The following is a 19411-nucleotide window of genomic DNA, read 5'->3' on the forward strand; positions in this document are numbered from 1 at the left end:
TACAACCGGAGTTGCCTTCCTATGAAATATATTGTGATCATAACAATTATGATGTACATTGATTCAATAGCAAACCAGTAACAAATGGAACATTTCTGGCCCCTCCATCATCTAATTTGTCCATTCCTGATCTATAATGAAACAAAGTCGTTTCACTAATGCTGTATGATTCGATAAATAATTTAAATTGTTGTTGGGTTGGGTATAATTGATCAAATGTGGCCACGACAGCCAAAATAACAAGTACATGTGATGGAAAACAATTCCAAATTTAAAGAGCTGGTATTAGGAATTACCAAATGACATTGCAATCAATTATATTAACACGTCTTAGAAAAAAAAAAGGAAGATAATGAGCTTCCAGGGAATGGTGGTGTGGCTGCGGGCTCCCCCTGGCGGCCGGTGCGATGAAGCCCACCCGTGACGCTGTGCGTGCTGCAGTCGTGTGTTTGTTTCCACCGCCGTCAGTAGCACCATCATGGAGACTAAACCGGTTATCACCTGCCTCAAGACCCTCCTCATCGTCTATTCCTTCGTATTTTGGGTAAGTCAGTCCTTTACTTATATTGACGTATGCGAGTGTTGGATTTTTAATATGCGTGCGTCGTGCTGGTGGTGATGAGGATGGTGACGACGACGATGATGATGATGGGGCGGCTAATGGCTGCAGCATCACCGATTGTCCTGATGTCGAAATGCTCCACGATGTTTCACCTGATTTTTAATCGGATGACAAACTTGCTCGTCATTATTTGGGCGTCAAGTGGGGGCGCGCGGTGGCCTCACAGACGACAAACGTCATCATCGCAAACAAATGACGTTTGCGACGAGCCAGGCCTAGTGCGCGAAGAATCAGCCGCACTTTTAGTGCACGGTTAAAAGGGTGTGTGCATTTATGTGCGATACATAAATTGTACTCTCGGGAAGCCCTCATTATCATGCACCTGGGAAACGCGTGTTGCCATAGAAACAAGTATGGGGCACGTATTTGTCATGAGTCCATCGTATGTGTGACGTATTTATTATTTACTTTCTGTGCAAATTAATATAAATACCCACATTGAACATACTGTAAATAGAATCGTTCACTTTTATTTTTAGACTTATACTGTGAATAAGATCTTTCACTTTTATTCTTAGACTTCCTTATACTTTTTTTAATTTTTAACGTTTTGTACAAGAAAGGAAGTAGCTCTCCAATTTCGTTGTGCAACTAAGTTGTAAATAAATATAGGGCATTCTATTCAATGTGTGACTAGATGTATGAGTAGATATAAGTCGGCATACAATGTTCAAATACCTTTTTATTTAAAAAAAAAATAGACTACGAAAACAATGTTGTGGTTTATTAGTAGAACGTCATTGAAAAACACAAATTTAGGTGTGGGGTGAAACACAGCCCCCAAAGTAGGACACTGCCATCACCATGTTTCACTTTTGGTATGGCAGTCTTCCAAGTCATCTCTTGGAATCCAACCTTTATTTCATTTTGCTTTAGTGAGATTTCACATCTGAAGATGGAAAACTGTTGTCAGTTGTAGACTACTAATCACCTCGTACTTTTTTTCAGCTTTTTCAATAACTGTTTACATGTTGTTAAGGTCCAAATTCCACTTCCTGAAACATTCGTAATAGTCTGGCTGTTTACATTCGCGAGCAGCTCGAGTTGCTCCCATATATGTGATGATTGTAATATCCTCACCTAAACGGTGACTCACGTCCAACATGATGCAAATACCATTTCCGCTTCTTACCATCAATAAAAAACATATTCATATCTTTCACCACACTAACAAAGTACTGTTTCCTCCTTGCTCCTGCTGCGTCTGATTTTTATCGTGTTTATTTATGCCTGTGTGTTTACGGTGGGTTGCGCAACAGATGCACACAAGTAGTTCCTGTATTCAAAAGACCAAGATTTTTTGTGGCTAGAATATGCACGGAATCAATGTTCTGCTCAACTGAGGTCTTCCAGTGTGCATTTATATGACTAAATTTTATGGTAAGAAAAGGAGTATTCAGATTATTTTAAAAAAACAGAATATGAGCATAATCGGGGTTTGTTTTATTTTTTTGGGCCTTGTGCTGCTTGGATTTATTATTAATATTAGTGTTTCAAAAGACTTGTTGACTGCATGTATGTAAATGTTAGTAGCCTAACTTACCAGTTTTAGTCTCGTCTTGGTAATGTCACTAATGTGGCAAATCTTCTGCACTTGATCATGACTCACTGCATTTCATGGCATATTTAATGCGTTGGAGATTCTTGCGTTCCTTCCGCCTCGCTGATACCTTTGAACAAAACGATTCCTCTGATGCTCTGGAAGCTCTTTCTGCGAATCGTGTGTGAAGATATGCCTGCAAAAATGTCACGAGCGGCAGACTAAAACAGCTGAAACAATTTATTATTCAAATGGAAAGTTTGGAAATTCATTAATTGACAACGAATCGAATAGCAAATTAAGCAATGATCATTTTTGATCAGTTAATCGTTTGGATACCCTTGTTTAATTTAAAATGGTCAAAATTTTCTGAATTTCATCTTCTCCAATTTTTATAGTCTTCCCTGAAATTATCTTTGTGCGGGGGGAAAAAAAATGAATAAAAATAATGTTTGCCTCTTTTCCGACACATTACCGATAAAATCAGAAACGGAATCATGATTCATGATTGTGTATTTTCTGCATTGTTGGTTTTAAATAACGCCTTGCTTTTTTCATAAAGCAATGGGAGGGATAAAACATATTTTCTAATCCAATTAATTTACAGATTAAGTGATTCTTAAAATTATCTAATAGATTTACATGTAATGGATATAAAACATTCATTTACAATATTACGATTGCAGACCGCATCGTATTGCCATTATGTGGGATTGAAAACGTGAAGCCCAACATATTTTTTTCTTTTTTAGCTGTTAAAAGTTTTGGAGATTGAAATTCTCTTCTGGCCACTTGTGCCACGCAAGTATGATGTAAACACAAGCGAGTGAATGCAAGACTTTGAGTTGCCGTGACAACCACGATACTGACTTGGGCTTTACCATGGTCGAGACTTGCTGGCCTCCGTGCAGTCGTGTCCGTGTCACCAAGCTTTTATATTTAGTCGGGTCAAGCATTCGCGCTCCGAGACATCGCCGGCTTCAGGTTTCGCATGCGTAGAGAGATCGCTGTCAGTGGTTCGTTTTTCTGAAGCCCGTAGGTCGAGTCTCGGCGAGCTTTTGAGGCCCCGACGCCGGGCCTGTCTTTTCACTGTCATCGGCTTGCAAATAACGTGTCGAGTGTGAATAGCTCGTCTTGTCGTACGTCTCCACACAGACGGAGCAGGTGGTGCGCATTTTGTCATCGCACCTCCTGCTTCTTTATTAGGAGGGAAGAAAACTGACCTCCTTTTCAAATCTCCGACCGAGAAGGCCAGCGTGGTGTTGCATTTCAAACAAAAGTGCAGTGGGGGTTGGGCGGCGAGTGAGGCCGGGAGGGGTGCGCGGCTCCCAAGCTGTTTGGAATTCACAAGCGACATAACAAGTTGAGAAGCTCTCGTATCCTCTTGGACTTGATTTCCCGTTGGGCCTTGAAAATGAACGCTCCCAACAAGCCACTTGTGTGCAACGCGGCCAGGAAACAGGAAACAATTTATCTGCAATCACCAAGGCCATAAACAGAACAGCGAGAGCATCATCAAGAGAGACGATTTGCCTCCTCAGAGAATCACCATTTATAGATGAAACTTGTTATAGCGAGACGACACATCCACTCGCAGCTTGTTAGCTTGACATTTTCTCTTGCGTCATGTAGCAGTTTGCCATTAATGCTAAGACTGTAGGGCATTTTGATGAAAATTTTGATTTTTTTTTTTTCTGGTAGGAAAAGGGGAATAACAAAAATAATGGGCCTAGCGCAAAGTGCGTTCTGACAGTACACGTAAATGGATTTTTTTATTTTTTATTTTCGCAGATGCACATTATTAGAAACAAGCCTTTGCGCCGTTGTGGGTGTGAACACACCCAGCATGGCGCAACGCAGTCTGCCAAATTTCCAAACACGCTAAATGAAACTTGGATTGGCACGATAATTAAGATGCGCTCGTTTTAGGTATCCCAGTCTTTTTTAAAACTCTATGTTCACTATTTGCATATTTCAACAGCACAGTTTGACTTTACTTTGTCTGGCTGCAGCTTTAATCATTTTATGTCAACACTCATCTGGAAGTCATTGTCCTTGCCTGCACACGTGTGTTGATAAGAAAACATGCATGCGTGGCTGTTTAACAGCTGCACAAACGCTTGTTATTTTCACCCCCGACCCCTTGAGATTGAAGTGCAATGATCCCTTTTTTGGGGGAGATCGCTCAGACAGATTCCCGGCATGCAGGCCGGAAGGCTAGCCTTCAAAACAACCTCCGGCGGCGGATGGTTTGTGTTCGCTTTCTGCCGATAGGGCAAAAGTGTAAATGGTGTCAGCGAGCGCTGACCTGCACAGACTCGTTTGGGTGGGAAATGAAGTTTAGCGGCAGCTTCTAAGCCAAATGACCCCAAAAAACTTAGGACGCCGCAGCTCCATGAAACATATCCATCACGGAGCATCTAAATAATAAGTAATATTTCTTACATTCATTTTTATCCCTAAAATTGTTTCATTAAAATGCATTTGTATTCAATTAATTAATTCCTCTCTTTATGATATAAAATAAAATAAAAATAAATGATTGATTTACAGATTTATTGTAAAATAATAAATATATAATATTGCGTTTCAATGACTTCAGGTGTCTAGTATTTCCTTATTTCAGTTTTATTATTCACAGAATTATTCCCATAATTGTTACACATCATAAAACAATGGCCTAAAAAACTTGATTGTAGTTTGATTTGAAAGTGGCTAATGATTTTTATACTTTTTACTTCACACCAGTACAGTTTGATCGATTGCTTCTCCTTTAAAATAATTCAACCAGAATGGGTTGTGTTTCATTCCGGATATTCCTCTCTCTTTGTGGCTCAAAGACCCAGTTGACCTATAGTCGACCCACAGCCAAGAGGTAACATCCCTAAGGAAAGAACCTGCCACCGTTCCAGCCTCGCCGAGTTATTTTCCGCCTGAGCCGAGCACCCCCCCCCCCCCCCCCCCCCTCTCTCTTTCTCTCTCGCTGAGGTTTGAGGGAGACATTTTGTACAGACGTCTTGCTGTCAAGTCACGTTGACAGCGGGAAGACAAGCTGCCGGCTCTTGGAAGGTTTAGGATGACGGCCCGCCGTCGCTCGGGGGCGTATCATCGTTGTCGTCAGCGGGCGCACTGCCACCCCTCCCCACCCCCCCTGCCCCATTCCGGGAAAGACGTTCCCAGCCGAGACACGCACGCCGCCGCTTCATTCAGCCGCCTCGCACAACGGCATCCTTTTATCCGCTGCCTTCATTTGAAATGCTAAGAGCGGCGCAACAGGCGGAAGCGTCTCACGGCGGATCAAAGCGACGCCTTTGATGCACCGCCATTCTTTTTCCACGATTTTCACGAGGCAGGTGATCGCTATCCTGCACGCAGCATAAACGCATCCCCCGTCTCTAATTGCCCCCCTTTCTTGTTCCACCTTGATCCGCCTCCGTGATGCCCGTCTAGAGGGAGTTGGGATGAAAAGTCGTTTCCCTTTCCTGCTCATTCCATCATTTTACAGATTGATTCCTACAGTGTATAAAATCCGGCGATTAGCGGAACCAATCTGAATCGGCAAATCGGTTATGATTTGAATCGAATCGAACCAAATGGACAAAATATATCAAAATACGCATCAAATTGTCAAATTATTGGAGCGATAGTATATCTTTAAAGATGTGACACATTTATTGCGTTCATTCATATGTATGTAAAACGATAACAAGAAACTCCAAAAGGTGCATCATACCCTCTTGAGCTGAGCCATACCATGAATCGAACCGAATTGAATCACAATCCCACTGAATTGAAACAAATCCAATCATTCCACTTTAAAATCAAATCGTATCGCACCCCATACATCAAGATACATATTAAATTGTTTTTTATTGGAGAGATGCACACCGCTAGCCATGATAGGATCATCAGGTTCATCTATCTATGCCAGCAATGCATAGTGACGGACAAAAATCTGAAATATTTTTGGATCAGATTGCAGAAGATACAGTGGACTCCCACTGAGGATAGAGACCGAGCGCTGCCATGACATGTGAAAAATATAATTATGAGTTTGGAATCGAATTTAAATGACACAGCACTTAAAAACAGAGAGGATCATAAAGTATCAACACCATTCATCTAGCATGTCCACTCTCATGAACCAACGTTACATAACAAATACAATAACAAAAAACACGTTTGTATGAGAATCATATTTACTAGTATCTATTAACTTTTCCTTTCCCACCCGACAGATCACCGGCGCTATCCTACTGGCAGTCGGAGTATGGGGCAAGTTAATGCTGGGCCCGTACATCTCACTCATCGCCGACAACTCCACCAACGCTCCCTACGTGCTCATTGGAACCGGAACCGTCATCGTGGTTTTTGGCCTATTCGGATGTTTCGCCACGTGCCGAGGGAGTCCATGGATGCTGAAGCTGGTAAGAAGCTAACTACAAATCAAGTAACCTGTGATGTCTGTGATGAGACAAAGTAAAATGTCAAATAACATTCAGTTCAACACGTAGAAACACATAAATTAAAAGCAAGAGCAATGGATAACAAAAATAAACAATCCCTCTGTGTTTACAATCTAGTTTTATTCTAAAATATTCTGTTACCTCAGCCGTCATTCTCCGAGAGCATAAAAGATAGGATTGAAGAGGATTTCAATAACTTCAGCAAAAACTATCCAAAATACTGTTTTCGTTCTTTTAGATTTACACCTCAAACAAAATAGTGCCACCATCTAGTGGTTGACAGTGGAATTACACTGAGAATAAACAGGAGGTCGGATAAATAGTCACAAAATGTGTGAAATAGTGGTGTAGAACATAACTGAGCGTTGTCATCTTTCTCCCTCTGTTTAGTATGTCATGTTTCTGTCGCTGGTCTTCCTTGCTGAATTGGTGGCCGGGATTAGCGGATTTGTCTTTCGCCACGAGGTCAGCATGCGATTCATTTCAGCGTCAAAGCATCCAGTCACATTGCGATGATATCGTATTTTCGAATGTGTCGCAGATCAAGGGAACCTTCCATAGGACGTACACCGATGCGGTCCTCAACTATAACTCCGAGGACGAAGCGAGCCGCGCTGTTGACAACCTGCAGCACAAAGTAAGCCTCACACACACCAGACTGGTGTGTATCGGTCGGGGGGGGTTTCAAAAGGTTCATTTGACTTCATTTTAGTTTTAAGCTCAGCTCAGTGTGGTTGCCTACACTTGATTGAATCAATTTCCCCCAAATTGAGTTGAATGAGCAGATGCTAGCGTAAATGCACTCACTAAACACTTTTAATCAACACCTTATGCTCAGTTCGAACAATAACACTGCGCTAATTGGAAAAGGGATTTCTTTTTTAAATTATTTGCAATTTAAATTATCAAAATTTTGTACTGACATAAAGGTTTAAAAAGATTCAAACCAAATACCGAACTCAAAAGTTAAAGAGAACAGAACTGTACTCAGGCAGTAATTCTTTAATGCACCACTAGAGGGAGGCAACACAAAAACAGCTCTGGTGGTTCACACCAGAAATGAATGGTATTGATATTTATCTTTATACTCAGCTTAGGCTACTAAAACTAGAGGTATTACGATGGCTGCTGATCGCTGAACATTTTAAAAAAATGATGAAAAAAAACACTTTATTCCCTTTTGTGTGTGTGCACACATTTGTAGCTGCGCTGCTGCGGCGTGTACAACTACACTAGTTGGTTTGGCAGCGTGTATTATCCATCCAACGGCATTCCCGCCAGCTGCTGCGTGAACTCCTTGGACTGCAATCCGGACGACCTCCGCAACGCAACTGTGGCCCCCAGCAAAGTTTATCACCAGGTCAGCTCTGCACTTGACTTTCCACACACACGCTGCCTGTACAGGATGTTTAACCTGTCGTGTTGTTGTCATATTGTGTTGTTGCATTTGTGCAGGGATGCTACGAGCTGGTCACTTCTTTCATGGAAACCAACATGGCCATCATTGCAGGCGTCACCTTTGGAATCGCTTTCTCACAGGTAGCAAGCACGAATTGAAGAGGACCTTTTTACACACACATACGTGCCAACAATTATTTGCTTACATTACTAATTATTTATTTGCCTATCTTTATTTTTTCGCTATCTGTTCCCTATCTGTTTATAAAAATGTGCATTTTTCTTTTTTATTTGATTATCTTTTTTTATTAGAATTCACTTTCAATTTTTTTAGGAAATTCCTTCTTTTACTTTTTTCTACGACATTATTTTACTTGAACACTTTTCTGTTTGTTTTCGTCCGTGTGTGTTTCAGCTTATCGGCATGCTGCTGGCCTGCTGTCTGTCCAGGATTATCACAGCCAACCAGTATGAGATGGTGTAGTTGATGTCACATGGCAGGTATTTAACACCAAAAAAAATATGTGTGTGATATGATATTTGTTCTCCATTAATAATTGTGTTCTTTTCAGTGAGAGGAAGAGAAGATAAAGACACACAAGAATACTTTCTTTCCTTAAATCATGTTAAAACTGCTCATTTTTTGCCTCCGTCCGTCTCTCTGCCTGCAGCATTTCCATCATGTAGGATCACGTAAGCATCATTCCCACTCGCCGCTGTGTGTGCCACACAACACATTGTCACACTTACTGCACTGAAGGCTCACTTTTTGCACACTTTTTGACACTGACGACCCAGTACTTTAATAGATGTATGTATTTGTGTTAAACATCACCATTAATACGGGTACTGGACTATATTTTTAAGGAGAATAGAATTAAACACATCAAATCTGACACCAGACAGCAGGGGGTGCTGTTGCACTGTAGTCGCTCTTTTTTCCGCTCAATTTATGAATATTGTAGGGACGATTGTAGGATCACACCGAGACAAAATTATTACTGTGGTGAAGGGAAAAATTACTTCTGAAGCTTGTTGTCTCATTTAGAATAAGTGAAGTTTTTTTTTTTTCATTTCAAAGTGGTGTTATGTGACACTTGCCTTTGTACTCTGTTTTAGAACTTAATTTAAGACTAAATACTCTTAAAATATGAATTAATATTTATTCATAGAAAAATACGCATTTTTTTCTCATAAAATTATAAAATTTTTCGTCCGCAAAAATTGGATCCCATATTGTGATTTTCATTAATTACTGTTTTTCTCCTGCAACTTAATGCATGTGTTTTTTTTTCTCATTTTCTGACTTTCTTTGAAAATAAACAAAAATCCTTATAATATAGCATCTTTAGTTGTTTTTTAAAAATCTTAAAGCCCAAAAATTTTATTCTTGAATAGTCAATATAAAATTCTCACTTTGGTTGTGTAAAATTCAGATTTTCTTCCAGTATTGTAACTGTTCTTATACATGATTGTAAATTAGTCCTCGTGAACTAACACATTCTTCTTTTTTTTTTTTTTGTTGATATTCTTCTTCTAAAATTGAAGACGTACGTAGTGTTCTACGTTTCAATTGAACTTTGATCCTCAGAGTGACAGTGTCATGTGTGGCGCATCAACAAGCCACAGCTTCCATCATCATCATCATATCTGTAGATATGTATTGTAAATGTAATTTATAATAACAATGCTGATGTAATGTTTATTTCTAATATGCTAATTGACTGTTTAGCCGTAAAGTATTTGTTTGCTCTGACTAGTAACTAGTAGTGGCTGATGTTCTGATGTAGACTTTTAGTAGGCTTTGGTATTACAGCTTCAACAAGTATTTTTGTACCCCCTCTTTGACTTTCGGATTCTTTTTTGATTCTTTTAAGTTCTCAGTAATCCTTTGACTGTATTTTTCCTTGTTATTCAGTGGCTCTTGTGTTCTATTTAGTATTTAATGGTTGGTTGTTTTTTAAACTACTACTTGCTGTTGTACATTATTTCAAGTGTATTTTGCTTTATCTTGTACATACTAAAAAAAACCTGTAATGCCATCCAGCTTGCACACGGGGTCACAACGCGCACACTCAAAAACACCATACTGTCTAATATTGACACCGTCACCATCAGTGGTCTTATTATTATCAATAAACTGACAAAATGGAACACCTCTTTGTTAAAGTTTGGTCATTGCTGGAATAATGCAATGATTTTTTTTGGGGGGGTGCACTGAGAATACTTTATGCAGTGTCATATTAAAAAAACAATGTGCAATGTAATGGTTGTTTGTATGGCCTTGGAACGGTTTCACATTACTACATTTTTAATAATGTGTTACTGAATATTCTATTTTATTTTGCATCATTTTGTATTGTACGCTACAAAACTTATATATTTAATATTTAACGTATTACATACTTTATTCAACAAAATCTGTATTTCAAAACTTTTCAAATATTATGCTGATACGTTAAAACTGCACATTCATAGTGACTAACATGTTTGATTGTTTTATAAGTGTAAAGTAAGTTAACGAGACAAGTTCAGTGGGGTTATTGTGGGGTTTTGATATTTCACAATCTAGTGGACCACCAAAAAAGGCCGAATGTGGCCTACCGAGTCTCAACTTAGACAAATGTCCTTGGGAATCAAAGCAGCCGGGTTGTTGTAATACCGCAGCCGTGCGCTTGGAGGCGCTGTGGCTTCAGGGAAAAACGTAACGTCCGCGTGCGAGCGACTGAGAGAGAGAGGAAGCGAGCAAGCGAGGGAGACGCTACGCTGCGCGGCCTGCATCCGTAATAAGGTCGGCAAAGCGGCGAAATGATGGGAAGGAGAGGCTATTACTCGGCGAAGCCCGGGCTGCTCGGGTTCGCTGCAACCTCGTTACACAAATTACCGGCGGAGCGGCGCGGCAGTGGGTCCGCTAATGGAGCGTGAGTGCCGCTGGCTTCCGCCCCCCGGCACCCCCAACCGCCGCCCCCGCCTTTCTCTTCCCTTCCGCCCCCCACCCCCCCTGCCTGATAGAGGCCAGAGGGAGACATCCACCGGGGAAGCGCTATTAGTCTGTCTTTTAATGTCTCTCACGCACGCACAAGCCAGCGCAGCGGCCAGTCATAATCAGCAGCAGCATTAGAACGAAACAAATGTACGTTTAATTTCAATTTATGCTGTCGTTTGCATGTATGGAAAAGAAATCTGGCAGGGCTCCAGGAGTTTTCCCCTCCCGGGGCTTAAGGGGGTGAGGCGGGGGAGGGGGTAGTAGACTGATAAATAGGGGGACCGAGAAAATAATTTATGAATATATTTTGGAGTAGACTGCCAAATAAAATGTTGGAAGGGCTTAACTGGGGCTATGCAGTTTTCTGACGAGGCCATGGCCCTCCCAGAGCCCCGGTGTGGCGCCATCCCTTAAAAAAAAAAAAAAAATCGTGCTGCTAAATTATGGCTATATCTAATTATTAAGTGATGCTCTTTATGATGACTACAAAGTTCCCGTCTCAGCTAATTGCAGACATTTTTCTACCTATCCTGTTATGTGCTGACTGAACCACAATGAAACCAAAAATGTGTTGTTGTCATTATTGATGATGTTTTTGTTGCTGTTGTTTTTAGTAATTGATACCCCGACATGAATGCCAAACTAAAATGAATTTTTTTTTTGGACCATTCAAGTGAAACTGTATAATTGGCCACTACACTTGTTGATCTCACTTTAGGAATCACTTTTTTGTACAACAGTGCCATCTGTTGAAATTGACGGGTCACTGCTCAACTTTTCCCCTTAATGCAAAAATGGTGGCAAAAAAGCCTGAAAGCATCATTTGATTCCATTTGTCTTAAGTGCGTGACAGCCCTAAGAGGCTGTTGTTGTGCAGCCGACTTCTTTATTATTTAACGCGACCATTAAATGTCGTTTAGCGGCGTCCAAAGTGATATAGCGGCGTCTCTTTGTGTTCATGATGTTGTCGTTGCGTCTAATTGACGCTCGCGCCTCCAGCCTCCCCCCTTAACGAAACATGTTTCACAGAACGCGGCTCCTCGTCTGCACCACTTCTGCCGCTTCCTCCCGCCCGCCTCTTTGAAGCCTGCGGGATGATGATGATGACACCCGGCGTAATCGCGGCACGATGCGACACGCTAGCGAGAAACCCTTTCGGAATGCACGTGGCAGGTTTGGCGGCTGCCTTCTCTGTCGCCGCCGCCGCCGCCGCCGCGCATCCCCCTGTGACAAGTGCAAAGGCTCAGGGGAGAGGGGGGAGTTTGAGGGGGTGGATGTCAGCGAGGTGTGGTTTTGATTGACAGCCCCGTTGACAGAAGAGCACGGCTCGTGTGTTGATGGGATCTTGGCTCAGGTGCAGTTCAAGACCACGAGACTGAATGCGGAGCGTGCAGATGACGTTTCCCGGCTGTAATGGAAATTTAACACGGTGGGCTTTTTACATGTGATCTGACGATGATGTCTTGGTGAAGCAGCATGTGGCTCATTAGCTGAGTCTGACATGAGGCAGCGATTTGAAAATGACAATGGCAACTGGTCAAAATAACGCTGCGCGGTACACACGGACCGATTTTTTAAAATGTGAGATACGGAAATGGATCATCTTTGCGTTTTCACGTCCATGATTCTGGAGGGCATTACTGAAGAATATTTGGCAATTAATCAGTGAAAATGATAAAAGCGGCTGCTTATTCATATTTAACGAATGCAATATGAATCAGAAAGCCGTATTTGGACTAGCGGGGGCGCATAGAACTTATTGTAAAGAAAATTCTTGACTTGACCTGCTCCTTAGAAACCATCTCAACAGCTCGATTGCGTCAAGAGGTGTTAATCAACAATCAATCGACGGAATTCTTAACCATCAATCGGATGCGTGACCCTGCCCCTCCCCCCCATAAATTGGCTCCATACCATTTCCCAATAATCTTTGAAAAGTCAGCCCCTGAAGCCAGTTTCCCTAGCAACATGAAATTTGGTAAGCATGAAGAGACCCACAAAAAATCTCAGAAGTCATGCCTGAAAGAGACACACAGGAAGTTTGCCATTTTGGTTTGAAGTGGCCATTACGGAGTTATTTTTGGCCGTTTCTCAGTGGTCCTTGAAAAACGCTCCAGTTTGGGACATTTTGTCTGATTGCTACCAAATTTGAACTAACGTAGAGGAGACATATAGATGACGCTATGTGGGCAGAGGATGACAGCAAAGTTTGATGACTTGCCACCAAATTCTTAATAAATCCTCTCCGCAAGGTCACGTCTTGTTAAACGTCTTGTGTGTGATGAAGAGATTCACAGGCAGCCACTATGGGCAGAATTGTAAAGAAGCAGTAACTTCAGATACTTGAATTCAGCCCTCTGTCCCAACTTTGGCAAATCCATTTTTTTAGGATTCTTTTTGGTGGCCTCATCATGGCCGAAAACTCACACGTTTTAACAAGCGAGTGTATCCTGGTAAAAATGGATGTATTTTAGGGGTCAACATTTTTTGATCATTTCATTTTGTTTTTTCAAAGCACAATATATAGAGCTCTATTTTCCTTATAAAAAAAAAAATACAGCTTTTTGTGGATTTTTTTGGGGGGTGCTGGAACAGATTAATGGCATTTCAATTCATTTCACTGGGGAAAGGTGATTTGAGTTGGAATGGAACTTGTTGGAATGACATAATGATGGGAATGTTGACTTGTCTTCGTGTATTTATTACATTGAGGAGATTTACCTTTCATTTATGACTCATAAAACTATTTGGACACCAGCCATTTTCATTATTGCTGCAATGTTTTTAAGAACCTTCCAGACTATCTCTCATATAATTTTAATAATACACACAAAATTAAAAAAACAATTATTTAATACATTCCATTCCTCATTGTTAACTACTACTAGGAGAAGTACTTGCAGGCTAACTAACGAGCAGTTGAAATTAACCAACTAAAATGTCTCAACTAATAAAAGAAAAACATCTGAACTCATGCCGAACTCATTGTGACCTCTTTGACCCACAGCATTTAGGTCGTCTGATGGTACTTGAGATATGTGAGGCGTGCTGAAAAACGACTTCTGAAAAAGGTGTTACTCAAAGGAGTAACTCACTCAGCGAGTTCGAGTCACATTCCCCCTTTTCTTGCTCAGCAACAATTTTGGAGCGCTGATTCACTTGCAAGTATCTAGAACATGCTGTGCCCATCTTTCAGCTGTGAGATTGTCGTATCGACCGTGCTGTCTGTGCTATGCTGCTACTGCCCTCCCCGTTCTGCGTTTACGCAACAGCCAACATGCAGTGCTATTTTAAACTTCATTCAAAAGCAGATGACCCCCTCCCCAAGGCACCTAACTGCACACACACAGTGAAAAACATGTTTTTATCCAATGGACAACAGATCGTATTTCTATCGTGTAGCTACTTTGTGCTTTTGCTAATTATGGACTGTTTTTAGTAAAGTGTTCGGTTGTTTACCAGAAGCTACTTTAATGACAGAGTGGTAGGGTTTTTTTTTTGTTGTTTTTTAGTTTTTCCTTGCCCTCTTGAGAGCTTAAGATCAGGGGATGCTTTGAGAATAATTGTCAATTTGTTTTGCATATGTGAAGCCCTTTGAGACTGCTTGTGATTTAGGGCTATGTAAATAAACTTGACTTGACTTGACTTGACTTGACTTGACTTGACTTGACTTGACTTGACTTGACTTGACTTGACCTGACCTGACCTGACCTGACCTGACCTGACCTGACCTGACTTGACTTGACTTGACTTGACTTGACTTGACTTGACTTGGTGAAGTAAGAACCGGCACCAGCAAAGCCATCAGGAGCATTGACTAACTTGTACAAGCTAAAAGCCTAATATTTGTCCTCATCTGCCCAAGGCCTTTGGCATCAATAGCGCTAGCCAATGTAACTTTATCTATATTCGCAATGAGACTGTTACTTTACCAGTTAGATTTCAATTTGTCCTCATAGAGCCATTAAGCAGGCCCTTATTGACATCCAATTTTTTCCTGTCCTCTGATTGGTTGGCAAGAGCAACAGCTGTTACATCTTATTTTGACTTCCAAAACACCTGTAGCGATCTGCACTCATTAAGACGTGATAATCAGCATCACTGGGGTGAGTATGATGCATTTTGTCATGTTATTCAATAAATATTGATTGTGAACCGCTTCAGATACTGTTTGCTGTAGAGTTGCATGCTGTTATATTGCGTTTTTGTAACGTATTGATGGTTTGTGTAATGACGATGCGATGGTGTTGCTATAAAGAGGTGGATTAAATCAGATAAGTCTCCACTGAAGGTCCAGGTGCCAAATGTACAGCTCTGCATGCACATGTAGGGATAATTGAGCCTCATTTAAACCAGATTACCCATTTGTGATCCAAGTCAGAAAAGGCCAGATTACGAAGTGACGTTGAAAGATTACCCGAACTGATTATCCTAGTGTGGACTGTCTTAAAGGTTTTTTTTTTTTACTGCCGGATCAGATCAGTTGGGGCCCAATGATTGTTAATGTTACAAGATTTCTGATTTCAAAAATCCGTGTGGTCAAGCCACAGACGTGAAAACAATCAACAGCCAATTGGGAAGCGACCTGCAAAGATGTTGAAATCAGCGGTATTATTGTAAAAAGAATATCGTTCATAAGATTTTACATACAATGTCAGAACTTTGTTTTTTTGGTGGAAGAGGCTGCGTCCGGGCAATAGCAATGCAAATCCAAACATTTTTATTCATTATTGTAAGTTTATTTGATTTATTCATTTTATTTGAATATGAATATTTTTAGTTTAATATCAAAGAAAACTATCCTATTAGAAACAATTATTCCAACTCAGATTTATTCTACAATGCTGATACTTTGTTTCACTTTCACAGATGCAAAAGCCCAGACTGCTGTAATTGCTATTGACAACACCAACAACAAGTCAAATCTGCTGTTTTGGCTGTTGTTGATATGACAACATCGTTTTAAAGTCCGGAAATGCTTATCCAGCAAATTAAAGCTGGGAAAGCAATACCGGCATGCATCCAAGTCTGTTTTTTTTTTTTTTTTTTTTTTTAATGGATGATCAAAAAACAAAATATAATGGTGGACAATTAATATTATTTAAAAGATTGCTGTTGATCGCCATTCAAAACAGTTTACGATGGAAATTTGCCATATGTTGCTGGAATTTGGTTCAAATAATTATTTGTTTTATTTGTTTTTAAAATATTAAAACTGTGTGAATGCTACATTGATTTCATTATTTGTTTTAGTTGTTTTTGAAATATTAAAACTGTGTGACTGCTCAATATGAACACTACATTTCTCAAGCCAAAAGTGTGCATTTACTGCACCGCTAACATATTTGTAATCTATGTCAAATATGGTTTTATATGATATAAAAAGTTGCCAAGAGCTATTCAGCAGATGGTTTCGGATGAGAGCAAAGACATTGCCAACTATTGGCCTGGCATGAATGTGGACAGTATGGCAGCAAAGACATATTCTGAGTTTTTACAGGTTCATGCGAGCAGGGACATTTTGGACGCTATTGTCATTATGCAAAGAAAATAAATCCCTTGGAAAAAATTATCAAGGTTGTCGCTATGTAAATGTATAATTACTCATAGTACACTGGTGCACAAATACTATTATCAATGCAGCCAAGGTATGTGGCTCATTTATCACTCAAAATATGATATGATGTTCATGCCAAATAGCTGACAGTTTTGCCAATATTTATTGGCAGTGTTGTGGAAGTGAAGTCGTACACGTGTAAAGCAGGAGAATCTTTTTCCCCATTTGGGCCCGTCTCAAGTGCTCTTGAGGATTCTGAGTGGGCGGACAAACCATAGGTTGCCCACCCTTACTGGGCCCAGTCAACCCCGAAGTGATATCACAACTTTCAGCTTTTATTGTGCAATTGTAAGAGCCATTATTCATCTAGTAAAACGGAATGGTTGTTTCGTGTTGCTTAAAACCGTCCTAATTTCTACAGATGTATAGATTCAATGAAGTCAAATGGCTGAGATTAGAGCACAGACTTCCGCCAAGACTGGCAATAATTGCAGGGATCCAAAATGGGACAATTTACTGATACATCAGACTGTGTCGTTATTTCTCAGGGTGAAATTACACCGGCATCAAAAATTCTACCAATTTATCCATTACGGCGCAATTAATGCATCACAGTGTTGATGTCAAAGTGTCATGTTTGCTTTTCAGATGCCAAACTCTTTTAGGAATACTCACTTTGTTACGTTTCAATATTCAGTCACTCATAAAATTCGAAATATTGAAGCCGAAGAACTTTTAAAAAAATGCTGGGTTAAAAACAACTTCATTTGGGTTATAAATTGGACAAACCCAGGAAGTTGGGTTAGTTCCTGGTTAGGTCAAATTGTTAAACCAGTAGTTTTTAACCTAGTAATTTTATTTCTAAAGAAAAAAAAGTTTCTCTCACATTTTTAGTTTTATTTCTAAAGAAAAAAAAAAGTTCATAGGCGTGGGAATAAGGTGGATAGGAAGCGTTTTAATGACTGCAAATTACGCCATAAGCTTTTTGGGAAATGATTACAGTACATGAATCAGCATTTTGTTTTAGGAACTTTTATTGTTCATAGTTATTGTTTGAGCGATACTAAAAGAAAGTAAGAGTGGGGGTCGTGGCATCTGATTGGCCGCAGAGAATTGGTGGCTCATGAATATTCATATTTAGCTCGTAACGTTTCCCACGCACGCTGTGTCATGTTTGGAGAATGTGGGCTGAATTGATGACAAATATACTTGGAAGATTTCAAGGTAAGAAAACTTTGTATCACAGAACAACACAATCAAGCGACGCTTTTCCTTTTTTGGAAATCACATACTTTTCCGGCTTGCTGTCACTTCGGAGCCCCTCCCTGCGTCGTTACGCGTGAACCCAAATCCTGTTGCGCATCAAGTCGTAGAACTGGACAAACAGGTCGAGCTTACGCGTCTCTATTTAAAGCAGTTGGAACGTTCCTATTTTAGCAGAGACAGAAAGTTAGACGCCAAACAACCACCAGGCGGGACACCAAGCAACCTTCCCCGGCCAACAGCCTGTCATCATCGGATTCAAAACCCGGAAATTAAGCGCCACACCAACTCTTGACAGAAGTACAAGCGAAAATGACAACGCTCCTCGAGACACCCGCGCAGAAAAACTCTCTTTTCAACGCCATGAACCGCTTCCTCGGAGCAGTCAACAACATGGACCGGACGGTCATGGTGCCCAGCCTGCTGCGGGACGTGCCGCTGTGTGACGACGCTGAGCTATACGGCCACAAATCGGACGTGGACGATGGCGATGTGGACATGTACAGCTACTACCAGCTTCTCAAGTCCATCCGGCAGGACATCGAGTGGGGCTTGAGGGTCTCCCCGGTCGTCAAGGAGACGCCGCTGCGGCTGTCCCGCATCAACTCCATCGCCTCCACGGGGTCTTCGTCATCCTTCGGCTCGTCACTGTCCTCGGCTTCGTCAGAAGACGACGAATATGAGGAGGAGGAGGAGGATGAGGATCTGCAGAAGCAGTTCCAGTTCCACCTTGCTGGGCTCCAAGGCGTCCTGGGCAAGCTCACCACGCAGGCCAACTCCCTCACCAAGCGCTACAAGCAGTCGATTGGACTCTAAAAGCAGGGGCCATTTCAAGACCTTTGAGGGCCACTAAAGTTACGATGGAACAAATGTTTGTTCCATTATATCATGAGCATTTGTGGGTTAAATGTTTTGTGGGGCTTTCCTCTGAGGGTTTTAAAGTTGCAACACCTGAAGGACCATCCGTATTGTTAAATCTTAACTTGGAAGCTCGCTGAAGTGAAGTAACCCACGAGAAGGGACGATGGAAAAAATGACGGCCTTACAAGTGCATCGGGTGGTGGCCTACTGGATTTATAGGATGTATTAATCAATGCCTTAACAATTCTTTTTGCACTCCTGGGCATTGAGTTTTTACTTTTGATTTGCAGGTGAAACATATTTAAAACTTTTATTTAAAGTATAATTTATTACCTCAATGCATGTACGCATGTGAATGTTTCAGATGATTGTGCGTATATGAGCATGCAACTTCCCTGCTGTGATGTCTTAAAACTAAAGAATAAGGAAGGAGGCATGTGCTTTAAAAACTGCCTGTGATTTCCACATTTCAAACTTTGGTCAATGTACTGGAATTAATTGATGGTTCTGCTTTGAGAATAATGACGAATTCCATGAGATCGCTATGTTTCAAAAATCTGACAAACTATGTGCCTAAAAAGCTGTATTCTTTGCACTGTTTTCTACTGATATTTAAAATGTAAAAATAAAGTTTTGTATTGGATGATTTAATTCAGTTTGTGTTGCATTCATCTCTTGCAAGGATCAGGCAGCACAAAAGATGCAGCAGATTCAATAA

General features: G+C 40.8%; 3 protein-coding genes across 3 annotated transcripts in view; all 3 read left to right on the top strand.

The window, feature by feature from the left end:
* Positions 1-383: 383 nt before the first annotated feature.
* Positions 384-10180, top strand: tspan7 (tetraspanin 7). Its single transcript, XM_049728667.1, has 8 exons — positions 384-544; positions 6401-6589; positions 7019-7093; positions 7170-7265; positions 7833-7988; positions 8084-8167; positions 8442-8527; positions 8599-10180. The coding sequence occupies exons 1-7, from the start codon at positions 479-481 to the stop codon at positions 8508-8510; spliced, it is 735 nt and encodes a 244-aa protein (XP_049584624.1). The 5' UTR covers positions 384-478; the 3' UTR covers positions 8511-8527; positions 8599-10180.
* A 7523-nt stretch (positions 10181-17703) lies between these two features.
* si:dkey-100n23.5 overlaps positions 17704-19411 on the top strand; it is a 71629-nt gene continuing 69921 nt past the window's right edge. Inside the window, exon 1 of the mRNA XM_049727261.2 lies at positions 17704-17793. The gene's annotated coding sequence lies outside the window, so the exon portion shown is untranslated. The remainder of the gene's footprint in view (positions 17794-19411) is intronic.
* mid1ip1a (MID1 interacting protein 1a) lies at positions 17918-19344 on the top strand. Its single transcript, XM_049727262.2, has one exon. It carries the CDS (start codon positions 18145-18147, stop codon positions 18646-18648), a length of 504 nt encoding a protein of 167 aa, XP_049583219.1. The 5' UTR covers positions 17918-18144; the 3' UTR covers positions 18649-19344.

This window comes from Syngnathus scovelli, chromosome 8, assembly GCF_024217435.2.
Source record: "Syngnathus scovelli strain Florida chromosome 8, RoL_Ssco_1.2, whole genome shotgun sequence".
NCBI lineage: Eukaryota > Metazoa > Chordata > Actinopteri > Syngnathiformes > Syngnathidae > Syngnathus > Syngnathus scovelli.